Raw genomic sequence first — 16,253 nt, 5'->3', positions numbered from 1 at the left:
AGACCTAACTCTAGCCCTTTGCTCAATTGTAGAGATCTAGGAGATTTGTTAAGTTTTTGTTTGTTGAACAGGGAATTACCAGGGATGATTTCATAAATGCTGACTTGCCAAAAGCAAACGCATTTGGTCTTGACATATTTATGGAGGGAACTGTGTTGGCTAACATGCCTCACTCCCTTGTTCTGGCTACCCTTGGGGAAAAAAGATAGGCTAAATTAGATTTTCAAGTCTTACAGGTGCTTAATTGTATACTTAATCCAAATTTTGTCTCTGTTGCTTAATTGCAGATTTAGACTTAGAAACAATGGCATTCCTACCTTTTTAGTGAAAGCTGTGAGCCAAAATGAGGGTCATGCCAATATCTCATTGTGAATCTGGCCCTTGGCTCCTCACCTCACAGCTCTGAAATCATTCTTCATTGATGGATGATCAACTAATAGATTTTCTTCCTGAAACTGAAATCAAGTATTCAAAAGTAGTTTTCTGAAATCTGGAATTCTATGAATGAATCACAGAGATGAAACATGCAAACATGTGTGAACTATCAGCTCCTACTGTATGCTGACTTCCCCCAGCTTCCTTAAGGCCAGGAGTCTCCAAGAGGTAAAAGTCTTAAGGTGAAGTTTGCTTCCTTGAGATAATAAATGGGAATGATGAAAAACAATTGCCTGGACAGTCCATTCTTTTCTGGAGATACAGAAGGTAAGCTCTCTCTCTGTTCACCAGTTTTCAATACAGCCTTACCCAGTGATATTCTGAAAGCAGTCAAAAAGCTGAGGAATAAAAAAGTTCTATTTAGAGAGCTCCCAACTAGTTACATAGTGTGGAAAGCAGATCCTGAACTGTGCAAGCATTTCACATATATCATATTCCTACCCACAGGATTAGGGGTATGATAGAGTCCACGATACAAGGCTAAGCTCCTATCCTGGACTCTATTCCAATGACATATCAGACGCTTCACTTATACTTCCACCAGGACATTAGAATTTTATTAGTGTATTATTTTACTCAGAGACCTTATAAGCCTTTAGCTGATTGCACCTATGCAAAGCAAGACTAGATTGCCATACCCTCAAATTTGTCTGGAAAAACACAAAACTTTTTATGAATAGTGTCAGTAATTAAATAATACTCAACACCATATTTATGTGGTCTGTGACAGCTAATGACAGCTGCATAGCTGTAAGAGCTCATGCTTTCTCAGAGATATTTTTAAACTCTGACTGCTGAAATCCCTCAAAATTACCAAAAAACCCCTACTCTTAAGAATTCTTTCAGTGCTCCAAAGATTTCTGATGTCCTGCCATTTATATCAGATTCCAAAGTGCTATTTTTTCATAGTGAAATATATATATATATTTATGCACACATGCACGTATTCAAATTCATGTGTATATATTCAGTTTATATATAATTACTGGGGAAAAGTACTCCAATGAAAAAGTGACTGCATAAGTACTGCCGTAAGAAAGATTTCTCAAGTGCATTTCTCAAATTTTGCAGGGTAAAGCTTTATCAAGACATTTCAGAATAAATGTCAGGAAAAAAAAATCTTCTATAATATCAACTCACAAACATGCTGGAAGTACTGATCTACTTCATATGGCTTACCTTAAAATAAAAAAATATGTATTATTTTTAAAATTCTTGAAGGCATAAATGGATTAATTTACTATTGACCTAGAAACTGCTTCAAAACCCTTGTGTGGGAGTTTCACAACATCATTATGGTATTTCAGGAAAAAAACCCCAAACAATTAAAATAGCAGACAAGTCCTGCAATAAAAGCAGGAAATATTTGAGACCAGCAATGTTTCACTATGCTACTAAGCATAGTGACTATGCAAACTGAGCTACAGGTACACCTGCAAGTGCCACTTCTCTAAATAAGTATCTAAGAGTTGATGAAATAACAATCTTCCTGATTTCACTTAACTTGACATATCATTTTTAGCATAAGCTAGATAGATAGCAAATTTAGGAGGCAGACAGGCTTTGGTCCTGTGAAGATACACAGATGCTTACAGTCATGGATTAGGAATAACTCCCTTGAAATCAATGGTCTGTCATACAGAGAGGGGAGATTTATATTCTTTTACATTTTTTGCAGAGTTAGGATCTTTATTAAGTTAGTATAACAATTGATTTTACAACAGAAATGGACAGCTAACTCCCCCTCTAAACTTTCACTTTAAAAGACTGATAAATAAGAGCATGGATTTTCTCATGAGCATTTCCTTTGAACTTCTGAATTTCCTTTGCTCCTTAAATGCTTACAATACACTAGATATACTATTGTTCTAGTAAAGCCCACCACTGTTACTCTAGAGACAGAGTCACAGATCGTGCTGGAGTCATGATAATTTAATTTGGTGATTCTGATTGACTAGAAGAGTGCAAACTGCTCTTTCTCCAGAAAGTAATAGTTGTTTGAAGAGATAAAGTCACATTCGTTTTAGTTGAGAGATAAGAATTAACCTAAAGGTGTAACTATTAGATCTAATACATCCTGTTTTCAGGGCCACCACATTTCCTTAGCATAGTTTTTAAATTAAAGATGCCCATGCCCACAAATCAGGGGACTATGAGTCCAGAGCTGTTTAGAAAAGTTCTCATTCTATTCCAATGAACATCAATGAGATTCAAACAGGACCAGGAGCTGGTGTCAGAAGACTTCAATAGACATCATATTTCTCTGTTTATACAGCAAAGCAAAGAGCTGATGCAAATTGCAGCAAAATATAGATGAAAGGGGGGAATATATTTGTCTGCTTTGTTTTCCACTTCTAACAATCACATTTAAAAATTCTTACAGATAAGCATTACATTTAAGTAGAAGACACCTACGTTAAGAGGCAAGGGCATTTAAAATTAGATAATCTCATGAAATCCTCCACTTGTTGAATAAAAAAGATTGACTAGTCGCTCAGTTGTTGTTTTACAAAGATTAGAGATTAAATTTGACACTAATACATTACTGATACTATCATACTTCCAGAGGACTAAGCTTCCCTCTAAAAATAGCCTATGAATATTAAAAAATCATGTGTAATGGAAGGAGAGTTGGTTTCAGAGATCTGTTATGAATGTCTTCACAAGCCAAAGGTGAGAGAGAGGATGAAACTTGTCCTGAACCTCAAACCTCCAATGGAGTTTCCTAGAATAGGGAAATAAGACGCAGTCTGTGAAGTGTTGCCATATATTGCTGTTCCTAGAAGAGTAAGAAAGGAAGTGGGGAACTGTGAGAAAGTTCCAACAATAGTTTTGTTGTTGATTGTTTTGTTTCAGGGTTTTGTTTTTGTGGTTTTTTTTTTTTTTTTTTCCCCTCATGGTCCCTGCTGATTTACTCTGAGCTTAAGAATGTAATTCTGCATAAAGACTATTTGGCCTATCTGCTATCTAACTCCCAAAATGATACTTGATGACAACTGCATTCTAATACCTGACCAAAAGTATGTTGCTTTAAACTGTAACTTGAAATTATTAAAAGTCTATGACAAGAAAATGCCCTATAAGAGAGCAGGCTAAAAGTTACGATTATCGGGGAACTTCACCACAAAGCTCGGTGTTTTTAGAAAATCACATAATAAAAGTGTTGAAGATGAATAAGAACTACATAAAGAATCTAATTAAAGGTATCTTTAATAGGTAGCAAAACCAGACTAGGAGTTTTTTAATATTGCGCTAAATGTAAAAAGTGTATCTATTTATTTAATACGTAAACAGCCAAAATACATTACAATTCTAGTCCACCTGGGACATCACCCTCAGGAGCTCTAACTCCAGAAATGCCAAAGGTGCTGTGCACTACGTAGTGTCCTGCTGGGTCTGAAATGCTGGTAGTGAGAGAGTAAAAGCAAAATGCAGTAAAAAATACGAACTTTGCCTTGTCAGGAGAAAACATTCATTTATTTAAAATACTGCTGGACTCATTTGCTACACAAAACCTGAATGAATTCTGTTACTTGATCAAGGCTGATTTTTGTGTCAGTTTGCATCTTTTTATTTTAGAGAGCTACTGGAAAGTAAGATCACTTTTCTAAAGTTCCTTTGGAAAACTGGAATCAGCACCAGTGAACAGTGAATATTGACAAAGCTGAGACTCATTATTGACTTCAGATACGATTTCTTTAGTGGCAGAGCTTTGCAAAAGTGAGAGTTCCTTCAGGGTACGTACAAACTGAGACAGGCTTTCATATTAGTTATGGTAAGTATTGTCTGCCTTCTAGCCACCGAAGATGTGCTGTGCTGTGGTAGAGCACAGTATTGGAAGAAAAGATACTTGTTTCTACTGCATTCAGCAGCAGCTGTATTTTGCATATTATTCACTGAGTCACCCTTAGAAAAAAGGAACACAGTAGAAAATATCTTAACATAACTTTTACATTTTGTTTTCTTACTATTCAAAAAGGATGCAACAACAAATAGTGACTTCTGAGAGAGAGAGGAAAAAAAAAGAAGCCATATTGAGTACTAAACATGATTATACTATGGTAAATGCAAAATCCAATTAAGCTTTAACTAAAAACCATGACTGATGCTTCCAAAATTACTTTGATTAAAAGAGGATAGCTATTCAACTACTTGCCAGCAATCCAACTCCAAGAAGCAATTCAAAGCACTACTCCTCCATAATGAACCCATTACAGCTTCTCATCATACCTCTAGGAATTCTCATAAATCTCTTACAAATGATATCTGTAGAGAAGCTTTGTGTGTGCTTGGAAAGATATCATGTTTAAAATTAGAAGTAAAAAGTAATGTTTCTTGAGGGACGATCTATGTAGACTTGACAGATTCTTTAGTTTAATGGCTAACTTTCAGTTTGGTGTTCGTGCTCCCTACTGACCTGAATTTTTCCTTGGCTCCTTGATTAATAGTTCGTTTAAATGCTTTGAGTTTTATACCATTATCTGAAATTTAAAAAAAAAACCCAACAAACAACAAACTATTTCTGATCATCTCTCTGAGATTGTTCCAAAACTGCTCATTCTTTCTTCATTCACTTATATTTGTATGTGAGCCGTGTTAGTTTTATGTATGTGAGAAACATGATGGTGACCATTATATCCGCTGAAAGGAGAGAGGATTGTTTCTTCTGGTACTAAACTGGAAGCTGATGGAGAATTCCAAATTCAGTTTTAATATCACCCCTTGGTTTACTCAAACTTAAAAATCTTTTGGTTTCTTTTACTGACCAGCTGAAAATTCACAGACCATCTCAAGCAAGCTACAATGTTCCTCGTCTGAGGAGATGAACATACGCACTACTGTCATCAGATCTTTATTTGAGGCACGAAAGTTGATGTTGACAGCTTTACTCCAAGCAATAGATGTGTGTATGTGTGTGTTTAGTGTCAGTTACTAATTCCATTCTTTTGCTGAGCACAGTTTAGCAGATATTTAGCTTTATCCTCCACTGTTCATTACAGTGCTAGCCAAGCCATCCAAGGCTTCAGGCCAACAGAGGCCATGTATGTTTTCAAACCTTACGAGATACATCAAATCTGTCCACTGAGCCAATCTGGAATTCAGGTTCCCAACTACATGAAACAGAGACTCAACTACTAACCTGAAATAATTTTCTGTCTGCCTACTACTAATAGAAAAGCATGATAAAGAAAAGAGGTTTCCATAACTTAATGTAAAAAAATATTTTTCTTTGCTTCATCAAAACTGTATATTAATACTTTTTTGCTTGCTCAGAAATGTAACATCCTAATAATAATTTTCTCCACATAATATTTATTTTAGTAATAGAGTCCTAGAAAAATAATAAAACACACTGCAAATAGCATGCCTTGAAAAGATTCATCTGAAATGACTGTATGACATTAGAAAGTCAACATAGTCTTTATCAATATAGTTATATTGACAGAGATTAGCTCAACATAGGGAGGCTTATCTTTCTGGACTCCTTCAGAGGAATACACTCTCCCATAATATGATTTTGGACTCACAGAACTCGGCTCTTATTCTGAAATGCTGTTTATCAGAGCCTGCCATTGCAGAAATCAAGTCTACATGAGTGTTTTAGTTTGCATCAGGAGGTCTGAAGCAAATTTCCCCATTGTCTCAACTTGCTTTGGTTTGCATGATGAAGTAATTTCAGAGTGCCTGAACTGGATGCCTCCTGGTTAAAATGAAATTGAAAGATGATCTCCAAGACTGCATCTAATGCTTTCCATCCATTTGTGGACGTTCAACCAATGGGACCTTACTAGACCTATTCCAAAATAACCCACCTGGCCCCCAAACATGGATGACACAGACATCAGATCCTCCTCTTTTGCTCTAGAGATTAATTTTTATTCTGCCACATGACTTACTAATGGAGACATAAGCACAGGAATCCAGATCAAGTAGCTTCCCTTACACCTCGGTTAGGCATATAGGACAAGTGTATCTGTACATGTAATCACACCCTCAATGCATTTTCAGTGCCATTGGCATCTCACCACCACTCCGGCTTTGCTCAGAACCAACACTGTTATGGCTGATGGTGTAGACGAAGTCATTCCTCACACTGTGCCACCATCATGCATGCAGTATTAGAATACTTAATTTAAAAAATAATAAAACAAAATCAACTTGTACTTTGTTAGACCTATCACTAGAAAGAAGACATTTCATAGGAACAAGCACTCTTAGTCATGTGAAACTGCATAATTCCTCCTAGTGAAAAAATATAAACAGATCACTTAAATTTCCATGATTCAGTAATTTTAATTCTTTCAGTGGAATTACTGAATCCATATTTTTCTCATTTGTTTACATATTTGAGTCAATCACAATATCAACTGAATTATGTCAGCTGTCATTTCAGAACAATCCTAGCCTCATAGTCCTCCATAAATGTTATGCTAAGCATAACTGCCAACTGAATATTGAACTAGACAGGAATAGATGAGGCGAAATAAAATTTATTTACTGAAATCACTACTAAGGAACGTCGTGATGTATATTAACACTACTCCATTCAAAATGAAAATACAACCTATGAATAAAGGTAAAATTGGAATATTTACTTTAATGCTTCTATCAAAGTAATTTCCCCAAAATAGACGTATCTATAGGCTAATAAGTTCCTCAGCAAAAAAGCTTATTCACATCTCAACTTATTTAAAACCATTAAAATCATGCATTTTATTGTTTGCCTTCAATCACAGGACAGCTCAACATGCCAAGTATTTTGCATTGTTTGTCTTCACCTGCTTTTTTCCTTGCCTTAAGACAGACATAAGAAAAAGAAGAAATTTGCAGGTAGATGACCCACCTGTCAACATCATCAGCTGATGCTGTTGATATTGAAGCCTGTATGAGTAAATGCTACATGAATAACAGGCAAGCAACAGATCCTCTTGCCTTACAAATTTATGAACTATGTACAAAAAGACTGTGAGGACAAAATGCTTTATATAAAATAAAGTGAATATTGTGCTAGTTAGTAATTATACTAATTCCATTTACTTATTTTTTTCCAAATCTAATAAGTTGTTTCTATGCAACTCTTTCTTTCTCTAGACTATATCTTTCTCCAAACGAAAAACATTTTTTTTAAGTGCTGATATACAGTATTTCCAGCTCTTGAAGTATATCTAATTAGCATAGGCTTATCAGCTGATGTAGAGGGCTACATTTATGTTCTTATAGCTGACTAATTCAGGCTTTCAGAGAGTAAAAGCTATACTGAGAAGAATTTTGAAGTTGAAGTTATGCATGGTACTAAAAGCTAGTCAAGACAGCACTAAAAGCTTCCAAATCAAACACCTTCTTTTACTAAATACCAGGAAGTGGTACTGTTCTTTACTTGGTCCAATGTGTAGCAAATCAAGAAGGAGGCAGTATGATCTAGATCTGAGACAATTACTAGGAATATATTTGAAATGTACAATGAAATCAGCAAACTACTTACACTCTCCTCCCAGACAGGGATGGGAAAGCTTCAGCAGTGCTGCACAGCAAGATTGGTAATATTCATCAAGGGAAAAACCATGCCATTTCCAATAGATTATCATCACAATTTATACAGGATGTTCAGGACATCCATCTACAGAGACACAATCTGTGCTCTCAGAACAGGCTATGCCTATATTGTTCTATTTTTCCATATAAGGAAAGCTTACTATCCAAACATTCTGCTATCTCACTCTATACAGCTTGTGTTCAGTTAAGAGAATGGACTAACCAGTATCAAACCAACACACATTATTGTGTAGTAATCCTTAGTATTCTTACTATTCTGGAAAATACCAGTACATTTCTTCCTCTAGTTTTATTTTCTATGCAAATTACGGTAAAAGAAGCCCAGGTTCAGAATCCAACACTGAAGGCACTTCTGAAATTGAGCCAGAAACATGGTTTCTAGCTATGATTCAGAAACCGTACCATGATCCTATTTCTGGAATAGGAGGAAAGCACTCCTATTGCTATTCCTCCTACTGGTCCCCTGCTTTTATTGGTCACATCCACTCAGCTGCAAAAGAAAGAGCAGCTCTGTTTTAGCCCCTGTGCTTCTGGCAGAAAAAGGAAAGGTACTTTCTGACTCTTTACTCCATTACTTTGCAAAGTAGAATTGGCCACACTCTGAATGACAAGAATTCTGCATGGGAAAGGTGCATTAACTGCTCTGCTTGGTTACTGTTCAGTTTCAACACATGAAAAAATGCTATTATGTGGACAAAATATTTTTATATGACAGGTAAAAGAAAAATTTACATGAATATTGACTTAAGACACAAAGCCTTTAAGCTCTTTCTATTTTGTTTTACGTATGTATTTTAAGGTCCTGTATTCTTTGCTTACTCCAATTATCATATTTTTGGAGTAAACAATATAATTTACTAAGTCTCTACAACTGAAAAATACTATAGACAGAATCCTTCTATGCTTGATTATTTTCTTAATTGTTTTTTTGGAAAGCATATGTCTGTATGTGTGCATATGTTTAGTTTTGTCCTGTGGCTTTTGGGGAGAAGGGATTAATTTTCCTGATTTCCACCACCAAATTCATGGTAATTGGGCTTATCTTAGCAGCATAATGTTTCTCATTTCTTCCTTAAGCAATGTGTGTTTCCATCCACAGGAGGATGCAAAATGTATCTATAGATCAAAACAGTCAGTTAATATTCAGTCAAGTCACCCTTCCCAGTTCACTGCATGCAGAACAGCATATTCATAAAAACTATCAGACCATTTTGCTGTCTGGCTGGAAAAAAAACTATGGAAAATCTGGGGCCATGCAGTGCTACTGATCTTTAAGCAGGAAGAGGGTATGTGGTGGCAGTTGGGGCAGCTGTCAGCACGCTTCCAGCTAAAACTCAGAAGCTAACCAGAAAACAAGTAGCTTTTCAAAGATACTCCCTGTGTCACGTGTGTGGACAGGATTGCTGGTGGTGAGGACATTGTCTTTCATGAGCTCTGATGGCCACAAATCACAGTTCTCTGGCACAACAGAATTACGCAAAAAAACCCTTGTGCAAACAAAATTATTTCTCTAGATACTTAAAGCACATTAGATTAAATACTTCACAGTAACACAGTTTTAGGGCTTTTTAGCCGAACACTTAGACAATGTTCTTATTTTCCTGTCAGCCTGAATAATTCTGTTCCATTTTTGGAGTCCAAGTGCCACATTCTCACCAACTTGGTAAAATAATTAAACCTATTAGTTGTCAGTATACCTGGACTGATTAACAAATGCTCACAGTCTTCTCCATTCTACCAAAAAAAAAAAAAAAAAATTAACAGCACTACTAGATGAAACTTATTTAAAGTTTATTTGGTATAACATGTTTTAATGTATAAAATTTTTAAATATTTCTCCTTCAAAATTTTATAATTGTTTGAATACAGAGAACATTAATATTTTGGGGTACATTCAGATTAACACTACATTAACATGTCTGTATTTGAGCAGAAAAGCTTTAAGTTTGTTCTTCACAAAACAGGCAATAAAAATAAATATCACAGAGTAATAATAGTAAGTAAGAATAAATAACACTCACTGGTAATGTAAGACCAGCCTCTATTGCCATTTGTCATTTATTTCTGAGTAAAAGAGCCTGTAAGCATATTCCTCACACTACTCCTCTGAAATTCCTAAATTCCAAAATTATATAAAACCCACTTACATGGCTATAAATATTTCCAAGCTATTTGCAATGCGAATCACTTTATTATTGTCTCCTGCCTTTGACACTGCCCGGACTTTTTAATGATTTTTTTTTTTTTTGGCTACAGGGTAAAGCACTGGTCCAGCATTACTATTTTCTGTCACTGTCAACATGTCAGAAGTCTTTAAAAACACCTCACTGTCAGCCTTTCTGCCACTGTTATTATTTATATTCACTAACATAGCTTTCAAACCTTCTGAAGTCTACAACAACCTACATGACCTGTACCACAACTTTTTGCACACAAACCCAATTATTCCATTGACTCCTGTTATAGTTGGTCTTTTAGTGATGTTTACCGTCATTACTGACAGAAGTTACCAATTGGCTATGGACTTCCAGCTTTCACAAACAACGTGCCTCTAGTACTTTTACATGATGTTTGTAAAAAACCATACCGTGCCAGTGCATTAATTAAGAAGAGAAAAATCTTTATTTAGGCAAAACTAAGGGAGAAATCCCATGCCCAGCAGAGGGCTGCTGGAAGGAGCTGCCCACATTCTCGGCCAGCTGAAGGGTTCGAGATAAGATCAGATTCCACGGTTCTTCTGTGGACCAAGTGACACAGCTCTGAAAGTACACACAAATTTTTGGCCCTATTCTGCATGTTATATATGGTATATTTTCTACACATGCAATTAAGTCTGCATAGAGTAGGAACAGAGACATCAAATACACATTTTACAAGAATCTTGTAGTGGTATGAGTGATCATGTCGGATACAAAGTGACTAATAACCCATCTCCATCACCAAAAATATTTTTTTTTCATAGAACCGGTGATTTCTGTAAAGAAACTCAAAAGCTGTTGTCTTTGATGTTAAATTATATTGCATAGAAATATGCGAGGCAACAAAATAGTCAAAAAGAAAAGTTATGGCCTACTAAACAGAGTAGCAAGGCATACCTGCCCAAAGCATAATCTAATGATAACTGTATGCTAATAAATGCAATTATAAATTTTAACAATATACTTTCTCTTATAGGAGAGGCTTTTTGTTTCATTTACTATTTCCATATACGAAGAAAGAACATGAAAGAACAATAGGATTACTGAAACACTAAAACTACAAGACAGTATAAAACAGAAATTCTGGGTAAGTATACAGTTCATTTAAACTATTAATATAGGAATTAATAGGAAAATTAGTGAGTGCATCTAGTATTTCTTATAGAATATGCTTTTTTTCACACAGCTCAAAGCACATTCTGTACCAGAAAGTAACATTTTTGTTTGCATTCTGTTGTTAATTCACTATCATTGGAGTGTAACATTTAGTTGCTAAGAAATAAAAAACCGTAGTAATCAGTATCATGGTGATAGATGTGTTTTATGTATAGAAACATTTACCAGTTTCCCAGTAACCCAGTTTCAAATCTTTGATCAGCAATGCACTTTTACAGTAGTTCAGAGTGTATTTACATTTTTATATCATACGCATATTTTAGGATTTCTCTGCAGGTTTTGTAAGAAAGTTGTCTAATTTTTTTATAGACCTTCTGATCATCAGATAACCTCCCAAGGTTTCAGAAAAGACCAGCCCTTACTTCACTACTTGTTAGCAAAAAGGAGTATACTCTAGTTGCCCTAAGAGTTCATTTATAAACCACAAATCTCATCTGACTATAAAATGGGTTAGCATTGTTTCCAAATATTTGAAAGTTTGTGTTTAACATTTATGGAAACTGTTACTACATACTGCTGATTTCAAAGCTAAAGATGCAGCAGGATCCCTGAGACCCCGTGTACTGCTGCAATTTCAGTGTGTTTGTCTCTCTCTACTGTACATGCCTAGTTCCTAAGTTCTGCCTATTGGCAACTACTTTTAGCCCTCATTTAGGTCTGTGCTTAGATCTGTGCTTTAGATGTCTGCTTAGCTTAATAACTGAAAGTTACAAGAGTTAAAAATACTGTTCATAGACATACTTCAGGTTTTTTTCTTTTGCAAAGATACTGAAACAGAAAAAAGGCTCTTTCAATTTCAAATTCTGCTGAAATAAACATCATGTACAATGTGAAGATATTTTGAATGTTTAGAAGTTGTGCAAGTTAGTATTCACATGTATGAGTGTAGACAACCAATTTAAGAAAACAAAAAATATTTACTGGATGTGATAAACACCAACGTAAACTTAAGTTGTTTTTAAATGATCAAAGCAGTATTACACAACTTTCAAAAACGAAATCTGAAATGTCAAAATTAAGTTCCTTTGTGCTATGCTTTCATAAAAAAGGAACCACCCTCAAGTTCTCTATAAAAACAGCTTGATTAAAAAATATTTTTTCAGTGCATTAATGTTTCCCATTTTGTAACCAATAACCAAGGTTAAAAATATCTCCTTTCTAATCCAAAGTTTTCCAGCTGTATAATTATTTTATGCAAATAACTGCTAAATACAGTGAAATACAAGACCAACCAGAGAGCAATGCAATGTTACTACTTGGACTGATGTTTACAATGTTCATGAAAGATACATGCTCACTGTGGGACTGCTGGCAAACTAATTTATCCACATAGAGTAGCAGAAATACTACCTTTTTATCAAGCTTGAAGACAAAAAGAAAGAAAACCACTGCTTTCTGTTATATAGCTGCAGAAATCTGCCGAAGTTGGCACAAGCAAACTGAAATGAAACAGAGAGATATTGAAATACAAAGCACTAAACTTTGGTATTGCCTTGGTTATTATAAAACTAAACCTTGTTCATAATAGCGTTACAACTCCTTCCTTTCATACAGTGTATAACTTCTTTATATGACCTCCTCTCATATCGTTTTCTACTTTAATTGCTTTAATCAAGCATAGCCTAGGGATCAAAGCTTAAGCTTCTTTTAATTATAGCAGGTGGTTCAGCAAATATACTGAACCAAATCACGCTTTTAACATTTGCAGAATTTCAGGACAGATTTCCTGAGCAGAACAAAGGTACCAGGAATTTCATAGCTTCTAGATAGTTGCAGATATCGATGTAATTTTCAAATTCAATACTTTTTCTGAACATTAGGTGTCCTGGAGACCAAAGAAGCTAATAAAACACAACAAAGTGGGAGAGAAGGGGGAAGTGAAAAAGCCTGTTTATTCATCCTGTGTCATTGCCGGTGAAAATATAATTTTAAATGTTGCAATTAGTTGTCAAGAAATTCCTTGTTAATTTCATCTACTAAAATAAAGTTCATCAGGCAAGAAAATATCTGAATTTGAAAATGTCTGGCAGACTTCTAATTTCAATTAATGCTCACTTATAAAGTGAACACACTTTATAAAGTTGATTTTAAAGCATACTATTCAAAGCATTTGATTAAGATCTTAATAAATGCTCAGAAACTTGTAGAGATATCCACTAATTATGATTCTCCCCAGCCCAAGTGCTCTGCTAGATGCATCCCTGTATGGCCAGTCTAATTCCTTGGCCAGTAGAGGCCAATTCGGTCTTATTTCCTAAGACATCAGTGAAATGCCGATAACAAAGTTATAACTTGCACACATGCTTTGTGCTTCTTTCAGTACCATTTTTGTTGCTGAAAGAATTAATATGTTGCATTTTTGAATCAATGTACAATTAATTCAGCTGCTTAATCATTACATCAATGTACAATTAATTCAGTAGATTAATCACTCATTACCCTCCATCAGTCAGAGTTCAGGCCCTCATCTCACAATTTTTGTATTTGTTCAGTTTTAAACATGCTAGACATCGGCTTTGCTAAGATTATTTTCACACATTTAGCTTAAATACCAGCATATATATTTCAAATTAGGAACCATTAAGCTGTCCCATAACTTTGCAAGCTATTTAAATGAAAGAGATTCTCTGTCTCAGAGAGATTACAATGTAACATAGTGAAACAATAGAATAGGTAAGAAAGCAAAAGGTGAAAGTAGTTTAAAACAGATCAAAACAATTAACAAGAGTCATATCAAGTCCTTCTCAGCAATTATTACATTTGTAAGCAAAGACTGAAGTAACTCAAGAGGGAAAGAGAAGATACCACAAACATGGTGGTCAAGAGCTAGGAAGCAAGGAACAACAAAGGAAGTGAAGGCAAGAAGTGGAAAGTTGCTTCATATATCTTTCTTTATACTGCACATATGTAAACAAACAAATAGAAAAAATAATTTAAAAAGGGCATCACAGGAAAATATAGGCTTTCTTGTGTCGATTTTTTTAAATTTTTCAGGGATTCTTTTAGCACTGATAACACCAAGCCATTCTAGAACACAACACAGACTGTCCTGAATTAGCAGCTTTACATTCCAAGGTCATTTAACTCTACATTGCTCATTAAAGTATCCAGAATGCAACAGGAAATTGGGTTATATTTCCCCTTTATTTATTGTCCCCTCAGCTTAAAAATCAGTGGAAGAAATAATTTTTAAAAGAGAATTTTTTGTATGTGGGATAATGTCTACAGTAATCACAGAGATTGCTAGTAGCAACAATACGTACTGTAAAAAAATTATATACTTCATTGTTAGTGCTTACTTTCATAAAGTACCACATAATAACATAGTCAATCTGGTATCACAAACAAGCATCCTAATTTTAGTGACTTTTTCAACTCGACACACTCAGAAAGAATACCTGACGTCAGGAACTGTGTTTAAGAGCATAGCTACAGGAGGCTGTACAGAATATTTAGATGTCAGTGTGTGAAAAAAGTAGTCATGCTGTAGAGGAACAGGCCTGGGGCATTCATGTCTCTGAATCACTGCCAGGATCAGCAGATCGTCACTGTTAGGAGGATGCCACTCTTTCTGCACAGCCCTCAACTATCATTTGACATCACTGTAAGAAGGGCAAGACAGTACAATTAAAAGCAATGGATTAAAAGAAGACAAGAATGAAATGCAGTTATTGGACCCAAAGAATGGGGTACCTGTATTTTGTGAAAGAAGTTTGCCATGCATTTTATGATCAACTTTTAATTGCCTCAGCTTGTTTGCTCTGGTAGCATACACAGGTTTTATTACATGTTAAAGACATCACTCTACAACAGCATAAAGTAACCAAAAGACAAAACCATTGTACGATCAGGAATGGGAAGGTTATTTAAATCCTAACTGTATCAGAGGCTGAGCTGAAAAAGCTATTGACACTTCAAGTAGTGGAGTATTTGAATTGCCCTGCAGGGCCGGAGTGCTATAAGGAGCAGCTGGGGCAGGGGGGTTGCGGGATTTTTTTATTATTGTTAAATCTTAATGTAGGATTACATAGTTTTCCAGAGCCAAGGCACTGAAGATTTCTTTTAATTAAATGCTGCTGAAAGATGGTTGTAATTAGACTGGTTTGCACATTAGATTTAGAGCATATAATAAATTCTTACCCTTAGCTAAGCACACAAGCTTATTTACCTCAATGAGGCAAAACTTGGCTTAAAACTGAGAACCTTAATAATCCTAACAATAGATTCTGCTGTTCTATCAATTGCACATGTATGATTACTATCCACATGAATCAAATTAAGCATCAGCTAGCATGAAACTACATTCAGGACTAATATAAAAAAATCCAGACAGGTACAACATACAAAGGTTTTAAAATATTTTTTTGTATTTGGAATTTCTGATAATGCCAACACAGTGCTTATCTGAACTAAACAGACAGACAGTGTGGGTCCATCTAAGGAACTATAAATCTAATGAACTGTAAGATGATATTATTGGGAAAGACAATCAATAGCAAAATCATTGTGAATGCAATTTTATGTTTGCTTAGGAACAATTTACATGCTGATTTTTTTAAGGCAGCAAACTTACTGTGATGATATTGATTTCTTACAGATTTTCCCCTACCAATACAAAACTAATTAAGACATAAGCTTCTTAACCTATTAGCTACTCTTATTCAAAGTTTACCTATCATTTCAGTAGCAAGAAAAATCCTTTCAGTTTTATTAAAGTTCACTTACCTGAAAAGTATAAAACCGGGTCCCATTAGGAAGATGCACTTTAGGAGAGGCAGAGACAGTGTTCATATCCGAGAATATCATTTCTGGTCACACAGACAATACAATCCACAGAGAGCTACAGATGCAGAGTAGAGTGCTAAGCTCGGAGATAAATCCTTTCATATA

General features: G+C 35.2%; 1 protein-coding gene across 3 annotated transcripts in view; it reads right to left on the bottom strand.

The window, feature by feature from the left end:
* The window catches only part of PPFIA2 (PTPRF interacting protein alpha 2), a 333,148-nt gene that overhangs the window by 217,832 nt on the left and 99,063 nt on the right, over window positions 1-16,253 (bottom strand). For 2 of the 3 annotated variants that reach the window (XM_050915647.1, XM_050915655.1), the window contains exon 1: window positions 16,089-16,169. The exons of the other annotated variant lie outside the window; for it this stretch is intronic. In XM_050915647.1, the coding sequence (XP_050771604.1) occupies window positions 16,089-16,169 (81 nt within the window). Of the gene's footprint in view, window positions 1-16,088; window positions 16,170-16,253 lie in introns of those variants that run through there. 3 annotated transcript variants of the gene reach the window in all.

Source organism: Gymnogyps californianus, chromosome 1 (assembly GCF_018139145.2).
Source record: "Gymnogyps californianus isolate 813 chromosome 1, ASM1813914v2, whole genome shotgun sequence".
NCBI classification, from domain to species: domain Eukaryota; kingdom Metazoa; phylum Chordata; class Aves; order Accipitriformes; family Cathartidae; genus Gymnogyps; species Gymnogyps californianus.
The sequence above is the reverse complement of the archived record's forward strand: the minus strand, read 5'-3'. Positions and strand labels throughout refer to the sequence as shown.